At 42.7% G+C, this 22654-nt stretch overlaps 1 protein-coding gene across 1 annotated transcript in view; it reads right to left on the bottom strand.

Moving 5' to 3' along the window:
• LOC144781697 (cytochrome P450 2C16-like) overlaps positions 1–22139 on the bottom strand; it is a 428936-nt gene extending 406797 nt beyond the window's left edge. The window contains exon 1 of the mRNA XM_078660674.1: positions 21892–22139. Coding sequence (XP_078516800.1) covers positions 21892–22077 — 186 coding nt within the window. The 5' untranslated portion in view covers positions 22078–22139. The remainder of the gene's footprint in view (positions 1–21891) is intronic.
• Between the last annotated feature and the right edge of the window lie 515 nt (positions 22140–22654).

Below are 22654 nucleotides of genomic sequence, written 5' to 3'. Positions count from 1 at the left end.
GTGGTTGGTGCTCCCTGGATCCTTCAGTGTAGCATCTTGGGGTGGGGCAGCCTTCTGACAGTGTGGTGAGGATGCCCAAAGACTTGGTGTTGCACTGGTGAACCGTAACCCATGTTGCAAGGTTGCGTATCCTGATTGAGATACCGTTGTGCAGCTCTGCACTCAGTCAATGAAGTGCTGCAGCTTGCTTTCACTTGTCATATCAGCTATTTGCACAGGAGCACGTGTTTCATCTCAGTAGGATCGACAGGAGTGGAGTCTGATTTTGGGTCTGTACTTGATTTGCCTTACTGTTGCGATTTCCCATCTGTACTGTGGCCTTCATGGGTGTCTAGTGGTGGGGTTGCTCTGCAGCGAACTCTCCTTTACATGTCACTACAGTACAGTACAGAACTGATTGCAGTGGGGATGTGGCTCAGGAACTGAAGTGGAGAGGATTATATACTACCACAGCCACACAATTCCTACGGGGGGCAGACAAAGATTGAATTCATGGACAGGAAGGAGCAGCTCACATCGGAGGAGGGTTCTGGGCAGGAACAGTGTGGAGCTCGGCAAAGGGGCTTGCATCAGGATCACACTGAGGTGGTGGCTGTAGATGGTATTATTGGCCCAAATGTGGATGCCCTAACATGCAAGTTGGAGCACTTACAGGCCAGATTAGATAAATTTGGTGCTCGAATTAGCCCACTTGAATAAGCAGAATAGAGGATTTCATATATCCTGGAAGTGTGGGCAGTGGCTTCAGGATAAGTTTGGAAACTTCAGTCTTGAATGCTGCAGCCACAGGCAAAGGTAGGGGGTTTACAGAGGATGTTCTCGCACTAATACGATCAATTTTCTTGGCATAGACGAGAATGTGCAGATGAGAGCAGTGGAGAGATTTGTTGAAAAGTTACTGAAGACATTGTTCGTCGACCACCCTTTCCTGATGTTTCTTTTTGGAAAGAGCCTTTAAGAGCATCAATTATGGTTTTTTTGCCATAGGGCAGTGTTGCTGGCCTCGCTGCTGTGCTGCCCTGCAACAAAAGAAAAGGGTAGGAATGCGCGGTATCTATTAGATACGGCGTATTCCTGTGCTTTTCCGCTGTGCTGGAGCGCAATGGGCTTCTGTGCGCCAACGCAGGCACATTTGCACCATGAACAGCCACATAGCATGGCTGAGACAGGAGGATATGTTTTCATTTGGAACGAAATTTGGCGTTAAAATGAGGGACCTATCATAGTACCCCGGATGCCGCATTGACTATCTGCAAAATTATTAGGAGCAATTTTCTCTCACAAACTCTATAAATAGGAACCCTTTTGGGTACTGGCTTACTTTATCATCAGCGGTAACGGGGACCGAAGATGAATGAGACACTGCTACTTTTAAACTTTCAATGCTGATTTTACAGAGTTATTTGGATTATGTCTTTCGAGCCGTCAAACTTCTCCGTATAAATTTGGACAATCTAAAGCCTTAAGAAAGTCAAAGTGGTGACGAAACGCGCGTTGGCTGTCTTTCGTGGTTTTTTAAACAAGGACTGGACCGCTACTCACATTATGGAAGACATTTTATGATTGTGTTAAGCATGATTTATATGTCCTAGCCCTTGTATTTTTTTGTATTAAGCATAACAAGCTGTTAAGATTTAAGGAATAAATTAATGATGGAATAGATGATTGCACTTTCCATGTTTCCTGTGTTATGCCGAATCTCTCTTCATCCGTTTGTGTTTGGGTCAGACTGACAGATTACTGTCGTCAATGAAAGCTGCAACATTGTGAGTGCCTGAGTGTGTCTGTAAAAGCCAGTTAATGTGGGTTTAAGTGGCCTTACAAATATGCTAGTGGCACATTGTGCCACCAGAACGTCAAAAAGTGACATTCCAGCAACGCAATAGAGCCGGTAGGGTCTTTTAAACAAGGCCCTTAGTTTTTGGCAGTCGGGCAAGTGCCAGGCTGACCTCTGAGGCCTATTATAGAACAGAGACTGCGTTTTAGGGACAGAAATCAGATACTTTTACTGGTTCGGGAGAAGCAACTGTTTCAATATTATCCATGGTGCTTATTTTACCAGAAACACACAACTGGGACAGTGGAACAACAAAAAGCACTTGTGGCACCAATCACAAAAGAGATTCTTGCCAATGACATCAAAATATCGAACTATCTTGTGTGCAAAACTCTAAAAGTGCCCCCTGTCCAAAGCCACCCCCCTTTTTTCTCTCCCAGGGGCAATTGTACAAAGGAACTAGATCAGAGTTTCACCACTTCGAAAAACACAAGCCAATACACAAAGTTATAGTACAATCATGTGCGACTTGAAACAAGTTCTTCTTTATAAATTCTTTATTTATAGTGCGAAACAGCCAACGCATTTCATCCTGTAATGGAGGACTTCTTCAGGGTTGGAAATTAAAAACATATAAAAGCGACATTTACAATACAAGAAAAATACAACACATACAATATTGATATTTAGAAATATATATAGAAGACATTTTATACAAGATAGAGACATCCAAAAGAACGACTGTGTACCTCCACCATGCATGTGTGAAGATACACGCATGTCCAATTCTGATATAAGATCATATTCTAACTTATGACAACTATTTATGAACAGAAACAAAGATGAAGATACAATTGTACTAATTAGCAATTAGTAAATACATTCCAAGATTGTTTTTTCTTGAATATTTTTCAATATTTTTTAAAATAATATTATTTTTTATAAAATAATTTCCAATTTTCATGGAAGGAGAAGAAGGTGAACGACAGTCAAAGGGAAAGAACAGTGTGCTTTACAGGAAATGAAGTAACCCACAAAAGTCCCAAAAATAAAAATAAAAATAAAGGAACTAAGTGCAAACCCGTGCAGATCTTGGCAAAAACACTTCCATGTCAAGACCACATGCGTAGGAAATGAGGTGCCATAAACCCCCGCGCAATATTGGATATCACAGAGGCAAACCATTTCCAATTTGGCTAGCCTACAGTTGTCAATATAGTATCCAATTTCCACGAAATCCCAAATTTGGGATCCTTAATTATATGAAAATTCAATAAACAATTAGAACATAGATCCAGATATCAAAGGGGTGATTTCTAGAAGCCAAGTGACAAACTACATGTCTTGGTGTCAATATCCCCATTGGGAATATAGGAGCCTACCATTCCTCAATATGAGTCCACCAGATGAAATAATCCAAATGGTATTAGGCTAATCAGCCAATTTCGTAACAGACCAAGACAATAATCTACATTGGGGAAGACCACAACATGAAAATCATTTTAATGAACCATATATGATATATAGACGGTAGACGCCTACCTCAATTTGTATTTCAAGGAGTAGAGTGATAACGGGGGTCAAAAACATATTCATATGGTACTCCAAGTACCAAAGCTCATTCCAAAGTAAGTGGATTAATGTGATATAACCACAAATATATAATGGGGATACTGGTGCATTAGAACCAGCGTCTCTTCTTCGGAACTTCTCCTAATGTAAGAAGCTGCACCTATGATAAACATAGAGAGAGGTAGAATCAGGATTAACCCTGGGCAAAGCACTACGCTACGCTCACGTAGTTTGCGAAGTTTGCGCTACTTCGCACTATGCGATTTGCACGTAGCACAGTGCAAACAAGCGTAGCGTAGCATAGTGCAGCTGTAACTTTTTGCTTGCTCCCAGTCCTCAATGTCAAGTTGGCGACAGCGAGCAAGCAAAATGACATCCCGGCGAGACTTTTTCCTCGTTCGCGATCAGCAACATCAAGTTGCCGATCCTGAGCTTGGAAAATAAACCTCCCGGCAAGATTCTCAACGCGGGGAGGTCAGGTTTCTCATTGCGAGTGGTCGCAATGAGAAACTACCAGTCCACGTTGAGAAAGCTGCCGCTTGAGTAATAATCTACTCGAGCGGCAGAAAACTACAGCTTGCACTGTGCAAGATGCCATTTTCAATGATTGCACAGTGCTGGATGCTTGTCCGCACCGTGCAATCATTGAAAACGGCATCTTGCACAGTGCAAACAGGGTACTACGCAGTTCGCGTAGTGCTACGCATAGCTCACATAGTGCGAAGTGCACTTTGCGTAGCTACGTGTAGCGCTACTTCGCGATCTACGCCCAGCCCTAGTCAGGATCACAAAAAAGTCCCCAACCGGTGTTCGTATAAACTGTGTGAGAAGTTGGCCTGGTATATGATGCTCACTAGTTCTAGTGATCACCTTGTACCATGCCAAGCAACCCCTTATGGTGCAGGTTGTAAAGTCAACCTTATAGACAAGCTATCCTAGGGGTAGCATGGACTAAGCAGTCTTAGGCTAAACTCTGTAAAGGCATGTGAAGCAAGCTGTTTTACCATATACAATCCCTTGAATACCAAATGAAAGGACACCACACAGATATATATTGAAAATATATATAGATTTATTACTACAAATATCCCTGATACTCTTTATGAGCACAGAAGCAAATGCGTTAAAACAAAACACAGTTTAAATACACAAAAGTTGCACAATATGGATGAGCCCTAGGGGCCACCTAAACCATATACTAAAATAGTGGTATAAGAACCACTATGGGGAAAGTGAAGAGGCCTAGGGCCTGGGGAATCGCTGGAGCTGTTCGGGACTAGCAGTGAAGAAGTCGGGAAAGGCCCGCGGGACTCGGGTGCAGTGCGGAAAGTGCACGCTTTACCAATGCAATGTCAATGGTGCATAAAAGTTACAAAGTTAGTTAAAAAGGAACCTTCCGAGTGACCTAGAAGGATGAAACTTGAGACACAGACACTAGAGGTGTGTACCAGTGTGGGAACACCGGCGGAGCTGAGTTACCTCACCCACAGGAAGCGGGTGCATAGGGTCAAAGTAGTGTCGGGTTTCGTCACGCAGGTCGATGGTGCTCGGAGCTGAAGATGCTGCAGGCGACTCGATGTGAAGAGTTCCGGTGGATCCAAGGGTGGATCTGAAGAGGTGAAGACCTGAAAGCAGAGGGGACAATGTTCAAAGTCACTAGCCAGTGACTACCGTGGAACCAGAGTGGAACCAGGCGATGTCGGGTGCAAACAGGCGTCGAGGTGTAGCTTCTCTCTGCAGCCACGTGGACACGAGGTGTTGAAGACGTCCAGGAGTCGGTCACGAGCTGTCCCACGCAGGCTTCTCGCTGTTGGCGGTGTCGGCAACTTGATTGGAGCAAACAGGCCTTGGCTAATGCAAGCCACGCAGGAATCAAAAAAGGCTTGTTACTCGGACCAGCAAGGTCAGAACAGGTACTCCTTTTTACAGGAGCAAGGGCAAGTCTGGAGCAACCAGACCCGCAGTGAAAGTTGTAGGTTTCGTCGCCAAGATGGCCGCTAGCCATGTGGCAAGTGGCCGGGATGGCGCGTCAAGTGGCACAGTGCAAAAGGGCCCCACGCAGATCGTGGAGATGCTGGGGGGCTGATATTCGGTGCAAAGGCTGCTCGAGGTTGGGGCTTCTCAAACCCCAAAGCACAGTGTCGAGGGTGCCTCTGATGCTGCGCAGTCAGCGTTTCGGGGGTCTTCCAAGATGTCCGGTCCCACGTCTCTCGGTGCCTCAACGGGTCCCTTCTTTGCAGGGACTGTGGATCGGGCGGTGAGAAGTCTGGGAGTCTGGGTCTTGTCAGGCTCTGGGCTCGGGCTCTAGCAGGAGGCGGCGGCAAAGCAGACGTCGAGTTGCTGGTTGGTGCCTGTGTTCACAGGGTGGTCACTCCTTGGCCACAAGGGAGATTCTCTTCCGTCTTCTGTGCAGCAGAATGTCGAAGTCCAGTCTTCTTCTGTATTTCAAGTTGACTCAGGATGATCTGAAGTCTCAGGACACAGCTCCCACTCTTATTCGAATCTGGAGGGCCGGATCACCTACTAGGTCCCTCCTCTGGGTGGAACCAGGAAGGGGGGTGGTTACACCCCCTTTCCTTTGTCCAGTTTCGCGCCAGGACTGGGGCTGGAAAGCCCCAGCACCGGTTTGAACTGGCCTATGCACAGGGACACCTTGTGTGCCCCAGGCATGTCTGATTCTATTCAGCCCTGTCCTACCCAATACACAAAATCCTGTCTGGAGTGGTGCTAGCACCTCCCCAGGCAGGAAACCCTTTGTCCAAGCTGCCCTCCCTGGAAGGACTCCCAGCAGCAGGAGGTCAGACTTGTGTCTGTGGTGGCAGCATCCATTTTGGGATGCTAAGGCTCTGTTTAACTTTAACCGGGGTTCAGGCTAGGTACATGTCGTGTCCCTCTAGAAGGGTGGAATGCTACCCCCGTCGCCAGAACTGGCGAGGGGGTAGTATTCCAATTCGTATGACACCTTACTCGACATGTTTTGATAAAGCCAAACCCAAGATAGCATTTAACCGCGAGGTTCATAATGCACTTAAGAGTATATGGTATGGCAATATTATGAAACAGCTAAAGGACATGGTTCCGAAAGCTGCAGACAGGCTCAGCTCATGCCAGAGCACTATCTCACATATTTCCAAGCACTCTGCCTCCAGGATTGATGAGGCCTTCCATAGGAGTGGCTGATAGGAACGTATGTGTCCATTTTAGGTTAGGTATAGGCATTCTACACCTAAGTAAGGGGTGGTTACACCGTCTTACCCCAGCTGAGTAATCAGCCAGTTGTGTCAAATATGGAGGCCAGGCCAGGGGTGGCACAATACATGCTGCAGCCCCTGGTAGGCCTTGGAAGCACCTATGCCCTGGGTACCTGGGTACACTGTTACAGGGGCCAATAAGGTGAACCAGTTCCAATTTCGTTATGCACCTAAAGTACATGGGTTACAATTTAGAGAGAGAACAGCAGGCTGTGGGTCTGATTAGCAGGCCCACAGCCACATTAAGTCATAAACCAGTGAAGCAAAAAGCAACAATTTGGGGTGACCATAGGATAGCAGACCCTACTCTCCTACAAACTGCTCCCACACTATAGTTTTGTATCCCTCAATCATTAAAAAATTCTGAAACAAAACAATAGCAGTTTATAATCTAGTTATAAAAATCTGTGATATATTCAGCAACTGTGATAACGCGACGTGACGAGGTGTGTTTACCTATGCGAGTTCTTCAAATATGAATCCAGATAACACCCCAACACGGGTCTAATCAAAGGCTTATATATCATAAAAGAAAGTCCCGTCAATTAAGGAGGTCCTAGCAAATTCACAATGCAGCCCGCCACACAAAAGGTATCTAAATACAACCCACACACAACCAAATCTCAGCATGGGATCGCACACTAAGACAATTAAACTCGTGCGAAAGGATCTTCACGTTGGATTCACATCCCTATTTTTGGCCCATGAGGTGGCTTAGGTGTAAAGGTTTCACAATATAAATCCTAACACTAAAAATTGTTCGACCCCCAACCGAGTCCAGATATTCAATTGTATTACTCACTTAAATGCAGCGATTACGCCCGGCATTTTGTCCGGCATGGTCCTCTCGCCGTGGTTCAACATGCAATGTAAAATGTGGCGTCCCGATATCAAAATGCGTGACGTCATCCCCCGGCACACTCTCCGTATGCTGGAAATAGATGACGGAAAGCGACTCCCATAGCCGCCATATTGGAACGGTCTGACATCCATGCAGGATACTAAGATTTCTCATATTGTGATGCTCCGGATATTAGTACGCAACCTATAGATCCTACTCTAAAGTTATGAAAATAAGAAAAAAGTAAAAATAATAATAATGAAAATAAAAATAAATATAAAAATGCCCCATATTATTTTCCAAAACACACGAAGGAAATGGAAAAATGAGAAGGATGAAACAAACGAGCAAGATCAGATGATCCGTACATTGACAACAAAAGAATGAATCATTGCACTGTGCTAATGTCATCCTCCCGTAATTGTAAGCAGCCGTCAGGTGTTTACATAAACCAAGTTATTGTCTGCAGGCTGAAAATTCGTCCCAGCGCAGATGTTATACAATGCCCTTAATATACAAGGGGAGGGACTTCATCATCTGAAGATGAAATGGAGACCCACACAGTCGCGTATAGAGAAGGGAGGAACCAATAACTGGATTGTAAACACAACATAAACTCAATAATTGTATTGTGAACCTAACGTGAATGACAACCTAAACCCGGGCAACACTCCATGCCCAGGCATAAATTGGAGCCAAAATGGGCCGTCACCAATCCAAATTTGAAGAAAGAAACAGGAAGCCAAATAGGTATAAAACAATAAAAGTCAGAAAATGCCGGGTTGTCCCACATAGTCATCCCACAATAGAGCAAAGAGGACAACAAACTAAATGACTCGCAAAGTTATTAGAGAAATGTTTTATCTTGTCTTTTATGATTTTAAGTAATCGAATAAAGTGTTTTGACTGACTGACTGACAAATGCCTCGCACTGCCAGCAGTGACAGTCCAAGGTGCCAACATCCAACTTTAGCAACTTCACAAAGTAGTCCTGGACGTATAAAAACCCACAACAATCACTCCAAAGATCACATATTGAAGGTCAACAAAAAACAAAGCATATCCAGCAAAGGGAAAGATAAAGGATGAAACAAAACATAGATATACAGTTGTGTTTTTGTAATGTCATGAGAACACTCCAAAGCCAAAGCCCAGCTAGAGACACAAAAAATGTGTTAAACATTATTATTATATTAATATTTTAATTATATAAATATATTAATTATATTTAATTAATATATTATTATAATATTAATAATTAAACTAATATTAAACATATACAGCCAAGCCTGATTGCATAGACAGAACAGATGTATCATAATAGCTCCACTCAATCTACAGGTGATAATGATTTTGTCATCCTTATTGTGTCCCATTTGTAAACATTTCAAGTGACATATCCACAAAGCCTCGCTACAGTGTAAGACCAATTCCCGATTCCCGCCTTGTGGATACATGGGAATGTGGTCAATGCCATGGAACCACACTCTACAATCATCACCACGATGTTCTTTCATTTGATAGGTCATAGGATACTTCAAATTATTAGTCCTGATTGCTCGCACATGTTCCAGTATTAGTTGCTTAAGTGGTCGAACAGTACTGCCCACATATATCTTTTCGCATTCGCAACCCAACATGTAAACCACATATTTTGTGTTGCAATTTATGTACTGTCTTATCTCGTATTCCTTAGTTATATTATATCAGAATGTTTTGATCTTGTTCCTACCCAGCGTGCACATATTGCAATTTGAACATGTAACAAACCTATTTGGAGCCGGAGGGAGCCAAGTTCTAAAATAACTTGGACACAGTAGGTTGCATAATGTTTTGCCCCTTTGAAATGTGACCCTGGATGTAGGTGTGATGTGTTCCCTCAAACTTGGGGTATCATATAAAAGACCTCAGTGTCATCTCAAAATGTTAAACAATCCGGCGCTGTTGTTGGTGTATTGTGTGACAAAGGTCGGATGAGAACCCATGGTCCCATTTTTACTTCTGTCTGTCTTCTTGCTCAGTGTGCTCGCGCTTGTTACATTATTGATTCTACGGTCGGCTTTGCTTAGTCTCTTCATCATATTCCCGCTGTCTAAATCTATTTTTAACATCCTGGGTATTTTCTCTTAAAGTCATGTCGGAACTGCAGTTCCGACGAACACGTATCATTTCCCCAAAGGGGATATTCCTGATCACAGATCTAGGGTGAGAGCTGGTTGCGTGCAAAGTACTATTGCACTATGTTGATCTACGAAAATTGGTACTTTGTATGGTGTTATTTTCTATATAGAACAAAAGATCCAGAAATTCCATATTGGTCTGGCTGTGTTTAACTGTCAGCTGAACATTATGGTGGTTCCATGGCATTGACCACATTCCCATGCATCCACAAGGTGGGAATCTTTAATTGGTTTTCCTCCATAGAGAGGCTTTGTGGATATGTCACTTGAAATGTTTACAAATGGGACACAATACGGATGACAAAATGCATTATCACCTGTAGATTGATTGGAGGTATTATGATACATCTGTTCTGTCAATGCAATCTGGCTTGGCTGTATATGTGTTTAACACATTTTTTGTGTCCATAGGTGGGCTTTGGATTTGGAGTGTTCTCATGACATTACAAAAACACAACTGCATATCTATGTCTGGTTTCATCCTTTATCTTTCCCTTTGCTGGATATGCTTTGTTCTTTGTTGACCTTCAATATGTGATCTTTGGAGTGATTGTTGTGCGGTTTTTATACTTCCAGGACCACTTTGTGAAGTAACTGAAGTTGAGTATTGGCACCTTGGACTGCCACTGCTGGCAGTGCGAGTCTTTTAGTTTGTTGCCCTCTTTGCTCTATTGTGGGACGACTATGTGGGACAACACAGCATTTTTGGACTTTTATTGTTGCATACTTATTTGGCTTTCTGTTTCTTTCTTCAGATTTGGAATGGTGACAGCTCATTTTGGCTCCAGTTTATACCTGGGCATGGTGTTTGCCCGTGTTTAGGTTGCCATTCACATTATGTTCACAATACAATTATTGAATTTATGTTGTGTTTACAATCAAATTACTGGTTCCTCCCTTCTCTATACGCAACTGTTTGGGTCTCCATTTCGTCTTCAGATGATGAAGCTCCTCCCCATGTGTATTAAGGGCATCATATAACATCTGCGCTGGGATGAATTTTCAGACTTCAGGCAATAGCTTGGATGCTTAACTTGGTTTATGTAAACACTTGACGGGCTGCTTACAATTACGGGAGGATGACATGAGCAAAGTGCAATGATTTATTCTTTTGTTGTCAATGACGGATCATCTGATCTTGCTCGTTTGTTTTATCCTTGTCATTTTCCCATTTCCTTTGTGTGTTTTAGAAAATAATATGGGGCATTTAATATATATTTTTATTATTATTATTTTTACTTTTTTTCTTATTTTCGTAACCTTAGGGCAGGATCTATAGTTTATGTACTAATATCTGGAACATCGCAAAACTAGAACTCTTCCTGTCCTGTATGGAAGTCAGATCATTCCAATATGGCGGCTTTGGGAGTCGCTTTCCATCATCTATTTCCAGCATAGGTTAGATTATGTTTATTTGAAAATAAAAAGAAATATTTCCAGCATAGGGAGAGTGCGCCATTACATTGCGGGTTGAACCACGAGCGCGAGGACGATGCTGGACAAAATGCTGGGCGTAATCGCTGCATTCAAGTGAGTTATGCAATTTAATAACTGGACTCGGGGTCGAACCAGTAATTTTTGGTGTTAGGATTTATATCGTGGAACCTTCATACCTAAGCCACCTCTTGGGCCAAAAATATGGAAGTGAATCCAGCGTGAGGATCCATTCACACAAGGTCATTGTCTTAGTGCGTGTTCCCATGCTGATATTTGGTCATGAGTGGGTTGCATTTAGATACCTGTTGTGTGACGGGGTGCGGTGTGAATTTGCTAGGACCTCTTTAATTGACGGTACTTTCTTTTAAGATATATAAGCCTTTGATTGGAACCGTGTTGGGGTGTTATCTGGGTTCATGTTTAGGGAACCCGGATAGGAAAACACACCTCATCACGTCGCTTTATTATCACGGTTGCCAAATATATCACAGATTTGTATAACTAGATTATAGACTGCTAATATTTTGTTTCAGAACTTTAGAATGATTGAGGGATACAAAACTATAGTGTGGGAACAGTTTATACGAAACCCGGTTGAGGACTTTTTTGTGATCCAGATGCCACCTCTCTCTATGCTTTTCATAGGTGCAGCTTCTTACATTAGGAGCGGTTACAAAGAAGAGACGCTGGTTCTAATGCACCAGTATCCCCATTATATATTTGTGGTTATTATATCACATTAATCCACTTACTTTGGCATGTTCTTCGGTACTTGGAGTATAATTTGAATACATTTTTTACCCCCATTACGGCTCTACTCCTTGAAATACAAATTGAGGTAGACGTTTTTTGAGCATTGGTCTATATACTATGTCTACCATCTATATAACATGTATGGTTCATTAAAACGATTTTTATGATGCGATATTCCCCTATGTAGATTACTGTCTTGGTCTGTTACGAACTTGGCTGATTAGCATAATACCATTTGTATTGTTTAATCTGATGGACTCATATTGAGGAATGGTAGGTTCCCATATTCCCTATGGGGATATTGACACCAAGATGTGTGGTTTCTCACTTGGGTTCTAGGAATCACCCCTTTGATATCTGGAGCTTTATTCTAATTGTTTATTGAATGTTCATATAATTAGGGTTCCCAAATGTGGGATTTCGTGGAAATTGGATACTATATTGAAAACTGTAGGCTAAACAGATTGGAAATGGTTTGCCTATGTGATATCCAATATTGCGAGGAGACTTATGCACCTCATTTCCTATGCATATGGTCTTGACATGGGAGTGTTTTTGCCAAGATCTGCACCGGTTCGCACTTGGTTCTTGTATTTTTATTTGTTGGACTTTCGTGGGTTACAACATTTCCTGTAAAGCACACTGTTTTTTCCCTTTGACTGTTGTTCACCTTCTCCCTCTTCTATGATAATTGGACATTATTTTATAAAAAAATAATAATAATATAAAAAATATTGAAAAACATTTAAGAGAAAAAACAATGAAGATCTTGGAATGTATTTACTGATTGCTAATCAGTACAAGTGTATCTTCTTCTTTGTGTCTGTTCATAAATATTTGTCATACGTTAGGGTGTGATCTTATATCAGAATTGGACATGCATGTATCTTCACACATGCATGGTGGAGGTACATAGTCGTTCCTTTGGATGTCTCTATCTTGTACAAAAAGTATTTTATATATATTTTGTAAATATCAATGTTGCATGTGTTGTATCGTTCTTGTATTGTAAATGTCGCCTTTATATGTTTTTAATTTTCAGCCCTGAAGAAGTCCTCCATTACAGGACGAAATGCGTTGGGTTTTATTGCATTATAAAGAAAGAATTTATAAAGAAGAAATTGTTTCAAGTCGCACATGATTGTACTATAACTTTATGTATGGACTTGTGTTTTTCGAAGTGGTGCAACTATGATCTAGTTCTTATTTTACCAGACTTTCACACACCAGTCCAGGTGGACCGGAAAACATTCAGCACAGTTAAAAAACGTCCATTGGAGAAAAAGGTTGAACACTCCCTGCCTACAAAAACCTCCAATTAAGTATCAGGGAAAGTCCTTGCAGGCAGTTCAGAAGGAAGCCCAATGGAGGACATAAATCACTATTTGAATTGGATTGCACTTCTATGGATTAAGAGTGAGTTGAGAGATCTTCTGTGCTCCACTCACTTCCGAGAGTGTAGAGGCTACTGGAGAGTGCCCTGGTTCCAAAGCACCTGGAGAGAATCTCCTGACTTGTGAGTTCTACCAGGCCTTCAAGGCAATACTTCTGTCATAACTCCTTATGAAAGAAGATGCACCAGCTAAGGGCAAGTTACCAAATGACATTCAGGAGGCTCTTATAAATCTTTTAGGTGTGCCAGGCAAGCCACAAGAGCTTAGCAACTTCTATAGGCTATAGGCCTCATCCCTTATAAGTTTTGATTGAAAATCTTGGCTAGATTTATTGAGGTCCTCAAAATCTCTTAATGTGGCTTCATGTGGTAACAAATCAGGTGAAGTTTACTCAGCACCGGGACGCCTCTAATATCTTAAGGTGTGTACTTGATACTCTACATAAAGTGGATCCAGGAACAGAAGTTGTGTTGTCCACACTCAAGTTGGAGAGGCGTTCCCACACCGCTGAATACCCACTCCTATTCGAAGTTGAGGATGAGATGGTAGTGGGCAGGCTTTTCTTGCCTTGGTGTGGCTTTTGCATACTGGGTCATAGGCAAGGGAGAAAAACAACTAAAGTGCATATGAGATATTTTGTCTTATAAGGGGAATGAGGCCAGGATGTAAGCTCTCCCACTTGCTGTTTAACCTACACGTACACCCTATGCTAGCGTGTTATTGGAAAAACACATGGCATGGGACTATACTTCCATAGTTGCTCAACACTGCTCTGTATCTCTGCTGATAATATTTGTCAGGGAACCTAGGGTGAACCTCTTATCAACTGCTGAAGAGTTCATTGCCTTTGTGGAATTGTCAATGCTGAAAATACATCGGAATAAGTCACAGCTTTTGCCCCTGCTCCACAGTAGTCAGAGTGGAGAAGGGTTTTGTGCAAGGAGGGCAGCATCTAAGGATTATTGTCAGCAGTAACATGAGATTCCTGTATCAGAACAAGTTTGAATGGGCTCTGAGCCTATTGGAGTAGTCTGTAGTTTTGTGGGTCAAACTTCTTCTATCCTTGATATGCAGGGAGTCTTTGATGAAAATGGTGTCTCTCCCTCGTTTTTTGAGCTAGTTCATGAAAACGCCAGTGATATTGCGAGCGAATTCATGTGTCAGCTTATCCTTTAATTTGGGGGGTGGGAAAGCCGAATTTGACCTCAGACACACGGTTCACGTTTTATGAAATGAGGGTAGGACTGTTTTCAGGTGTATTGCATGGTAGCTCAGACCCAACATGTGTTCTGCATGTTTTTATAGTCTTGGCTTTACCCCTCTGTGCAAATGAATAAAGCTTTGGCATACCCTTCTGATGTGATAGAGCTGCTCAGTAGGACATAAGTGTAGAACAGATAAATTCTTATATGGTTCTTGTGCAGGTACCTTGGAAGGCTAACAATCAAGATTGGTGTGAATGTGTTGCCTTACATTTTTATTTTACTTTATTTTTAGAGTTGTTTATAGCGCAAACCGGACCCTAGAGTATCAGAGAACTTTACAAGGGTTGAATAAGCATCACTTTTACAAAGTATACAAAACAATTGAAGTCGGCATATAGGATAGTCATATACAATAAGAGGTAGATTAATTCTTTGTTTTTTTCCGGAGGTAGAGGTGGTCAGATGTTTCAGGTATGGGAGTTAAAGTGTGCACAAGCAAGCCCATTATCTTATATGGGTTGTTTCAGGTGTTTGTTGAGTAGGACAAATTTAAGGTTTTTCCTGAAGCCTAAAAAATATTGGTTGTCCCATAGATCTTGGGATAGAGCATTCAAAATTCTGGGTGCATTCCAAGAGAAGGACTGGGTGAGTGATTTTTATTTCTTGAATTTGGAAAGAATCGAGAGCAAGGAGTCTGAAGTTTGCAGAGGCCTCTTTCGGCCGGCTATTAATCATTTATTTGCGAGGTATTTTTTTTGTGAAGAGCTTTGTGGGTTATGCAAGCCATCTTGAATATTCTTCTTACTTTAATTGGAAGCCAGTTGAGTTTCTTAAGCGTGGAAGTGATGTGTTCATAATGTCTCTCCCCTGAAAGAAGTCTATCTGCTGCCTTGAGCGTAATCCTCACAGGGGTAAGGTATCTTTTAGATGCACCAGTGAAAGTGGCTTTACCGTAGTTCAGCGGAGAGAGGACTAGCAATTACACTACAGTCTTTATATCTTTTACATTTTTTTGGTGTTTCAGAGTGTAAAAGGCACTTTTTACTGAGGCATGTATATGATCCTTCATGCTCAAGTTTTTGTCAAGAGTTATCCCTAGTGACTTTATAGAGTTGGAGACAGATAGTTTGCAGTTAAATGCATCTAGGCTTCCAAGCCAGTTATGGATAGGATGTGACTTTCCTTTTGGGTGGACAAGGAGAATTTCGGTTTTGCTAGGGTTGTGCTTTAAGTGGTTGTTGGACAGCCAGGATTGTACCATGGTGAGAGTTGTTCAGGTGCTGGATATCTTTACATGACAATACTTTGATGTAGAGTTGGGTGACATCTGCATAAAGATGGTACATAATTCTGTCCTGTTGCAAGATGACTGCAAGAGGTTTCAAGTAGAGTTTTAACAGGGCAGGGGACTGGATTGATCCTTGGGGAACGCTTGTGGAACAGGTACTTGTTGTTAGGTGCCATTGTTTAATTTAATGTGGCGAGATCATTGGTTGAGTTGTGAAGCAAACCAATACAGTTCTGTTGATGCCTGCATGTTGTGAGAGGGTGTTTAGGAGAATACTGTGGTTTACCATATCAAAGGCCGTTGAGAGGTCCTGGAGGATTAAGAGGCAGGTCTTACCATTGTCAGGAGTTCTAGGGATGTCATCAATTATGTTCAGGATTGCTGTCTCAATATAACACCCTTTCCTAAACCTAGATCATTTGGATCAGCACCTGGCTTTTTGATGAGGGGGGTGACTTGGCCAAGTTTAGGGAAGGCTGGCATTCAGCTACTGGATAATGAGGAGTTAATGATTTTAGTCCTTGTTGAGAATATGATGTGTCTGAGATTTTTGACTAGAGTGGAGGAAAGAGTTTCATAGAAGTGTGATATTGGTTTCATGCAGGCAAGTATTTTGATGACCTCTTCTTTAGAGATATTTTCAAACTCGGTCCATGTTGCATTGTTTTTCAATTGCTTTTGATTGTTGTTGGCATTCCTGCTCTCTGAGGGGATGGACTTTGGAAGACCATTGTTGGTCGAATGTGAGGCAGTGGAGGATCATCCTTGATACGAGGACGATCTTTGGTAGGAGGCGAGGCAATGTGGGGGTCAAGAGAGAGTTCAATGTTTGTTATTTTGTCTGTGAAGAATTTGGTGAACTATTCACAATGCTCAACAGAGGCTTCAGTTGAATCTTGTGAAAATGTGGAGGTTTTCTGTTTAATAATGTTGAAGAGGACTATCAGTATATTTCTTTAGTGGTCAAGCTGTGCGCGAAACAGAGGATTTCTCTCTGTAAATTTGCTTCTTTATACGTTCAGCCCAGAGGAGAGATGAGTCAGTGAGGGGTGTTGTCTCCAGGTTCTTTCAGTCAATCTAAGTTGTCTTCACTCTTTATTTAGGTCTTTATTGAACGAGGATCTTGAGAGGATGCTTCTGTACTGCTTATGCTTTAGTTGGGTAATAGTGTCAAGAATTTCCACAATTTTCATACTGAAATGAGAGGTAAGATCGTCAACAGAAATTAGGTCTGGTGGAGGTAGAAGATGGGAACTGATTAGGAAATTCTAACTCAGTTTGGGGTATTTCATGATATTTCTCACCCAGGGCTTGGGACAATTAGTTTGGGTAGGGTGCTTTAGGTGGTTGTCATTAAGTTCAAAGAGAATTAGATAGGGGTCTGTCCAGTCAGTGGATAGGATAGTTTGGAGGGATATTGTATTATGGTTGGCAGTGATTGTGTCGAGGGTGAAGCTTTTATTATGCACTTGCTCTTTGCAGTGTTGTTTGAGACCATTTGTTTCAAGGAGGGCGTTTAGGGCATGTATTGTTGCATCTTTAGTCCCATTTAAGTGCAGGTAAAGTCTCCCAGTATAAAGTCTGTGGTGTCCTTTAGGGAGTTTTGCATTATTAGGTCTGTTAATTTCTCAAAGAATTACTGTTTTTCACAGAGTATGGACATCAATTGGGAAGTGTAGTAGAGAAAGTGGTTGTCATGGGGTCATCGTCGACTTGGGTGGGACTTTTGGTTGGATCTGACCTGGTGTGGTTGTTGTTCTGTGAGATTTCATGTGTGCTAGTTTGGCCTGGGAGTGGAGTAGAATTGAGTAGCACTGGAGAAGGGGATATTTTCTGCAGTATGACATTCTCCTCACATGGTTTGGGGATGGGAAAGGGTGTAGGGGGATGTTGATAATGTTGATGCGTGAGGATTGGAGAGTGATAGGTTACCCTAGGTAGAGAGGGGGTGTGGAGATGTGTGCATGTGGGCAGGAGGCAGAAGAGTGTTGAGAGCGGGTGGCATGGAGGTGCAGAGAATAGGGAAATGGCAGTCAAAAATAGAGAGGTTCTGTTCTGAGACTAGGATTAGGACGGTTCCATTTCTGTACATGAAAATGGAGAACTCTCTGCCAAAATTTTGGGAAGGGGATAAATAGATAGTCTGGGTCCATATGGGATGGTGATTGTGCTGGTTACATGCAAGTGCCGTAGGAAGTTTTGTTTCCATTTTGCAGGCTACATGGTATAGAATATAAAGTCAGTTTTCTGGCCTCCATTTGCAACACTGTGGTAAATATCCATTATTAGTGTTTCTGGGTGATCTTTGAGGAGTTTATGGTTGTAGTTATTCAAGGCATGGTTGGGGAGGTTTTTCAGGAATGTTTTGAGTTAGGAATTGGGGACATACCTTTGCAAGATGTTGCAGTGTGAAGCCTTAGGTGGTTGCGAGGGGTGTGGCTTCATGATCGTGAGGGGATTTGTTAGTTAAGGTGGGGGTAGCAGAATTAGATGGGGGTGGTTGTGTGTGCTAAATTGGGTCAGTTTAGAGGATTCCTAGGCTGAGAGGGTATCCAATACCTTTGTTTATGTGGGTGGGATTGATCTTTGTGGCCAAATTTTGTTTCAGAATTTCTCTATCAAATTTTGGTGGTGGCAGTTTATAGATTTTCTGGGCTATGGAGTTTGCAAGTACCTTTCTTGTGTTGGTGGGGTTAGACTGTCAAGGTCAGTTTGGGTTTTTCAATTCTGAAGTATCTGAATGGTTATACCTTGATTGTCGTCAGTGATAGATTTAGCCACTAGGTGGAGCTCCTAGACTGTAGATTAAGATGCAGTCCTCTTTTTGTTGGCATGAAAATTGACCCCCTGGCTGTTCTGGGGTCAAAGTCCTTTTTAACTTTCAGGATAGTTTTGCCCTTCTTTGTTGAGAGTTTGTAAGGATTCAAAGATGGCTGCCGTGTGAAAATACACATGACTGGGATTAGGCAATCAGTTCAGTTCCAAACTGGAGGCCACCATCCTTGGCCACACTAGATCACATGTGTCTCATCTCCTCTCACCAGAGTAGACAGTGAGGTAGTAGTGATAATTTGTTTTCTATATAGTTTTTTCTTTGTTTATTAATGAGTCAGGGAGTGAATCCTCATCCCAGGTTGCCTATTGGATGTATCACAGCATGGATTGAGGTGAGAGCGAGGGTCGTCTGCCTCAGGAGCTCCCCTGCCACTGCGGGGCACCCAATTCGAGAGCTAGTTGTCGCTCTGCTGGATAGAGACCAGAGGCAGTGGAGGCAATAGCATGCCTCTACAAAGGATATTGCTCGCAGTGGGAGCTTGATTGCCATTGTCAGAGACAACAGGTGTAGCAAGGTTGGTGCATCTCGAAGGAGGAAGCCAATTGCTAAAACGTCACTGCTGTGGGTCAGCAGCAGGGACCCTTGGACATGAGGTAGGGTGAAACTGGGGTAGGGGAGCCGCAAACAGCTGGAGTAGCGTGATGGACGCGATAGACAGTAGGGTGCTACCCATTTGCGAGTCACCACTGCGGGTTAGGTGGCAGGGATGTGATGAAGGGGGCAGCGGAGGTCAACTGGGTGAGGCCCCCAGACTGGGTTGCATTTGTAAGTGAAGGAGTACCAGGATGGTACTCACTGGAACCAAAAGCTTACCCTGATGATCCTCTGCCGCATCTTCTTCCGAGAGAGAAGCACTGGGGGAAACCAGAGCACCCTCAGCAGTCTCCACCATGGGATTCTCTCAAGTCTTGACTTTGCAACTGGAAAGGTAGGCAGTGGAGCCATCAGTTTGCAAGACAAGTACTTTGATGAGCAGCTTCAGCGAGTTTCATAAAGTTTACTTACTGCCTTCCTGCTGGAGAGTAAGTCGCCATGATGGACCTGGACTGTCTTGAAGAGGTAGTCTGCAGTTGATTTCCTTGTCTCTTCGGGCAGCCCTTGTCTTTGTTTCTTCACATTTTGTTTTCTCCCCAGGAGTTGGGGTTTGATGGCTGGGCCTTAGCAGGGATTTACACGGATTGCGATCCCTTGTCCATGGAGCTTACTAGCGGAGCTCCTTCCCAGTCTGACATCTCTGCTCCTGAATGACGTTTGACGTGGGTTGCCATAAACTTTTACATGAAATCAAAGTCACAGAGAGCAGGGATTTCTTTCAGGACAATTTACTTCATTACACTAAAGGGATTTAGAGATAGGGGTCATAGTCTGCTGGATAATGTTTGCACTTCAGGAGTAAGCATGATTTTGAGGCAGTGCTACATGAATTTCAAGACAACCTCAAACATTTTACACCCTGAATGAGGTCATTTGCATGAGGAGAATGAGATGACTAATCTCCACTTGATATAAAATAGTAGTTGTATCCTTGGGAGATGGGTTTGGGAAGATTAATGAGAAATAGAATGTCATCTGACCTACTTACTGACAACTGGTGGTTTCTTTTTTTGTATGACACTGAGTAGGATATGTCTAGGCATCTTGGGTCATAGTAGCAGGTGAGGCTCAGAGAAGGGCAATTTTATTCATTTTGCCTGGAGCTGTCTAACTCTGCAGAGATTCTGAGAGCAGGTGTCCCACTTTGGTAAATCTGCCTCTTAAATAGAAGTGCCACAAGAACTGAAGAGCTTGTTGCCGTGCACACACCTAAAAGCCACACACCCACTGAAAACACTCCCTGGCTATTGGTGTGACAGATAAGAGGCTAGGGTAAGAGTGGGACCATCATATGAAGTAGTCTTTGTTTTGTGCACTTTCTTATCAGGAATGTATTTGTTGTGTGAAGGACAGTAACCCCTCCTGTTCAGCTATCAATTGTCCGAAGTATACCATGGCCAGCAGTAGACTCACAAGCATAAAACATGCTAAGATGTACACTCTTACTTACACTCACTCTCATTCATACTCACTCTTGCCTCATTCAATTCCTCTCCCCCACTCACACTAACTCATACTTTCTCCCTTAATCATTCTGACTCATACTGACCCCCACTCACTGTTAGTCACACACAAATGTAACTATAAACTTCCTGACACTAATTCTCACTCTCGCTCTCACTCATAAAGGCACTTAAACACACTCACTCTTTCAGAATCACTGACCCTTATGCACATCTACTGGTGTACAGGTGCTCTGCTTTAATAAATATGTTTTAATGTTCCTCAGGCCAATGGGACCTGGTGCAACTGTTACATCATGAATATTAGCATCCCTGACTCTCTCCCACTTCCTCTCACAATCTCTCCTCCACTCACTCATTCTAACTCACTCACACTGCTGTATTCACTCCCTCACTCTTGTTTCAATTATTCATATTTACTCTCACATGCATTCATTGTTTCTGACACTCTTTCACTCTCATTGACACTCTCAAACACACTAAAGTAACACACACACTCTCACTCAATCTCATTCCCTCACAGTCACTTATAAACACACTTTTACTACAGAATGAACAGAGAAACAACACTGCATTTGGTTTCCTACCTCGCTTCCTTTGCTTGGAACTCAACTTCTTCATGGCAGCAGCAGAGCATTAATCTGGGTATGGACATTGGAACCAGCAATACAGATTCCCAATGAGGAGCCAGACAGAGGAGCAAGGCTAGGTTTGAAAAGGGAAACACCCACCTCAGTCTCTAGTCCCAGCTTCTTGATATGACTGGAAGCACAGCTCTATAAGAAGCTGGTACAGTATTGAGGACCCTGACCATATTCTGTTGTGTGGCTCCTAATTGGCCTTAGTGATGAACTGATGTATGCCATGATAGCCCCACTTAAGCATATATATTGTGCTGCCTGGGGCACATGCAGTATGACTGCTAAGTAAACTGGATTGTGCCCGAGTGAGGGGATCATAGTTGAACTGCGCCCCGCACATGTGCACTCTAGATATTCATCTACAGAGTGCTGTGTTTTTAAACAACAATCTGTAGATGGATCATCTTTCAGCCCCCTCTTTCTCCTCCTGTCACCAGGAGCTTGGAGAAGAGACCAAGAGGGCGAATTGTGCGCTGGCATTCTTCATGAAAATCTGCAGTATAAAACGTGTTATTAAACTGCGTGTAAAAATAACAATGAAACGTACATATCCACTGCGTTTCCAATACATTTTAAACGCTATATATTCCCGTACCTTACATTGTTTCTAAGGGACCTCACTTGCTAAAAATACTCTTACCCATAGCGAATCTCCATACCTTCAGTAATGACTGAGCCATGTTTTTGCTATCCAACTGGAGGATGTTCCCAAGAAACGGTAGAGGGAAAGGTCCTGGGGGCAGTTTACTTCTTTGGCGCATGGATTTCGAGACCATGATGAAAATCAGGCAGGCCAAAGTGAGAATCAAGGAAAGAGAGAACCCACTGCCTTCCCAGACATCCATTATTGAGAAGAAAGTGTCCAAGATCTCCAAGCAACAGGGGTTTTCTTGAATATCAATAGCTCTCTGCCTGACCGTTGTGTTGTTTCAACAAAATGATGGGGAACTTTATCATCAGGTGCTGTTTACACAGGGTAAACAGTACCTGATGATAAAGTTAAACTATGTTAATGCTATGTTCAGCTATGTTAATGTTCAACTTTGGGGTTCATTATCCCATCTCAAAATATTAACACAATATTATCTACCTTACTTGGCAGAAGAAAGGCTTGCATCAAGATGACACAGCAGTTCATTGGCCTGAAGTATCAAAAGAGAACATTAACACATTGTTTGCACTGTTCCCTTGCTGGGCTGAATGGAAAATTCCCAGCTGGCAAGATAGTTCATTGCATTATTAACCCCTGAAGTGATCAGTGTGTGACCTACAGTTCCATTGCATCAAAAGTCATATTTCCAAAGTTAGAAAACAAACAATATGCCATATTCCACAGGGAAAAATTTGCACGGCGCCAATATCCCCTCATAGGAACTCCTCGTCCAAGTCCTCAGTGGGTGAGGCAGTCTCGCACCCAGACAA

This window comes from Lissotriton helveticus, chromosome 9 (genome assembly GCF_964261635.1).
Source record: "Lissotriton helveticus chromosome 9, aLisHel1.1, whole genome shotgun sequence".
Lineage (NCBI taxonomy): Eukaryota > Metazoa > Chordata > Amphibia > Caudata > Salamandridae > Lissotriton > Lissotriton helveticus.
This window is presented reverse-complemented; position numbering and strand designations above follow the sequence as displayed.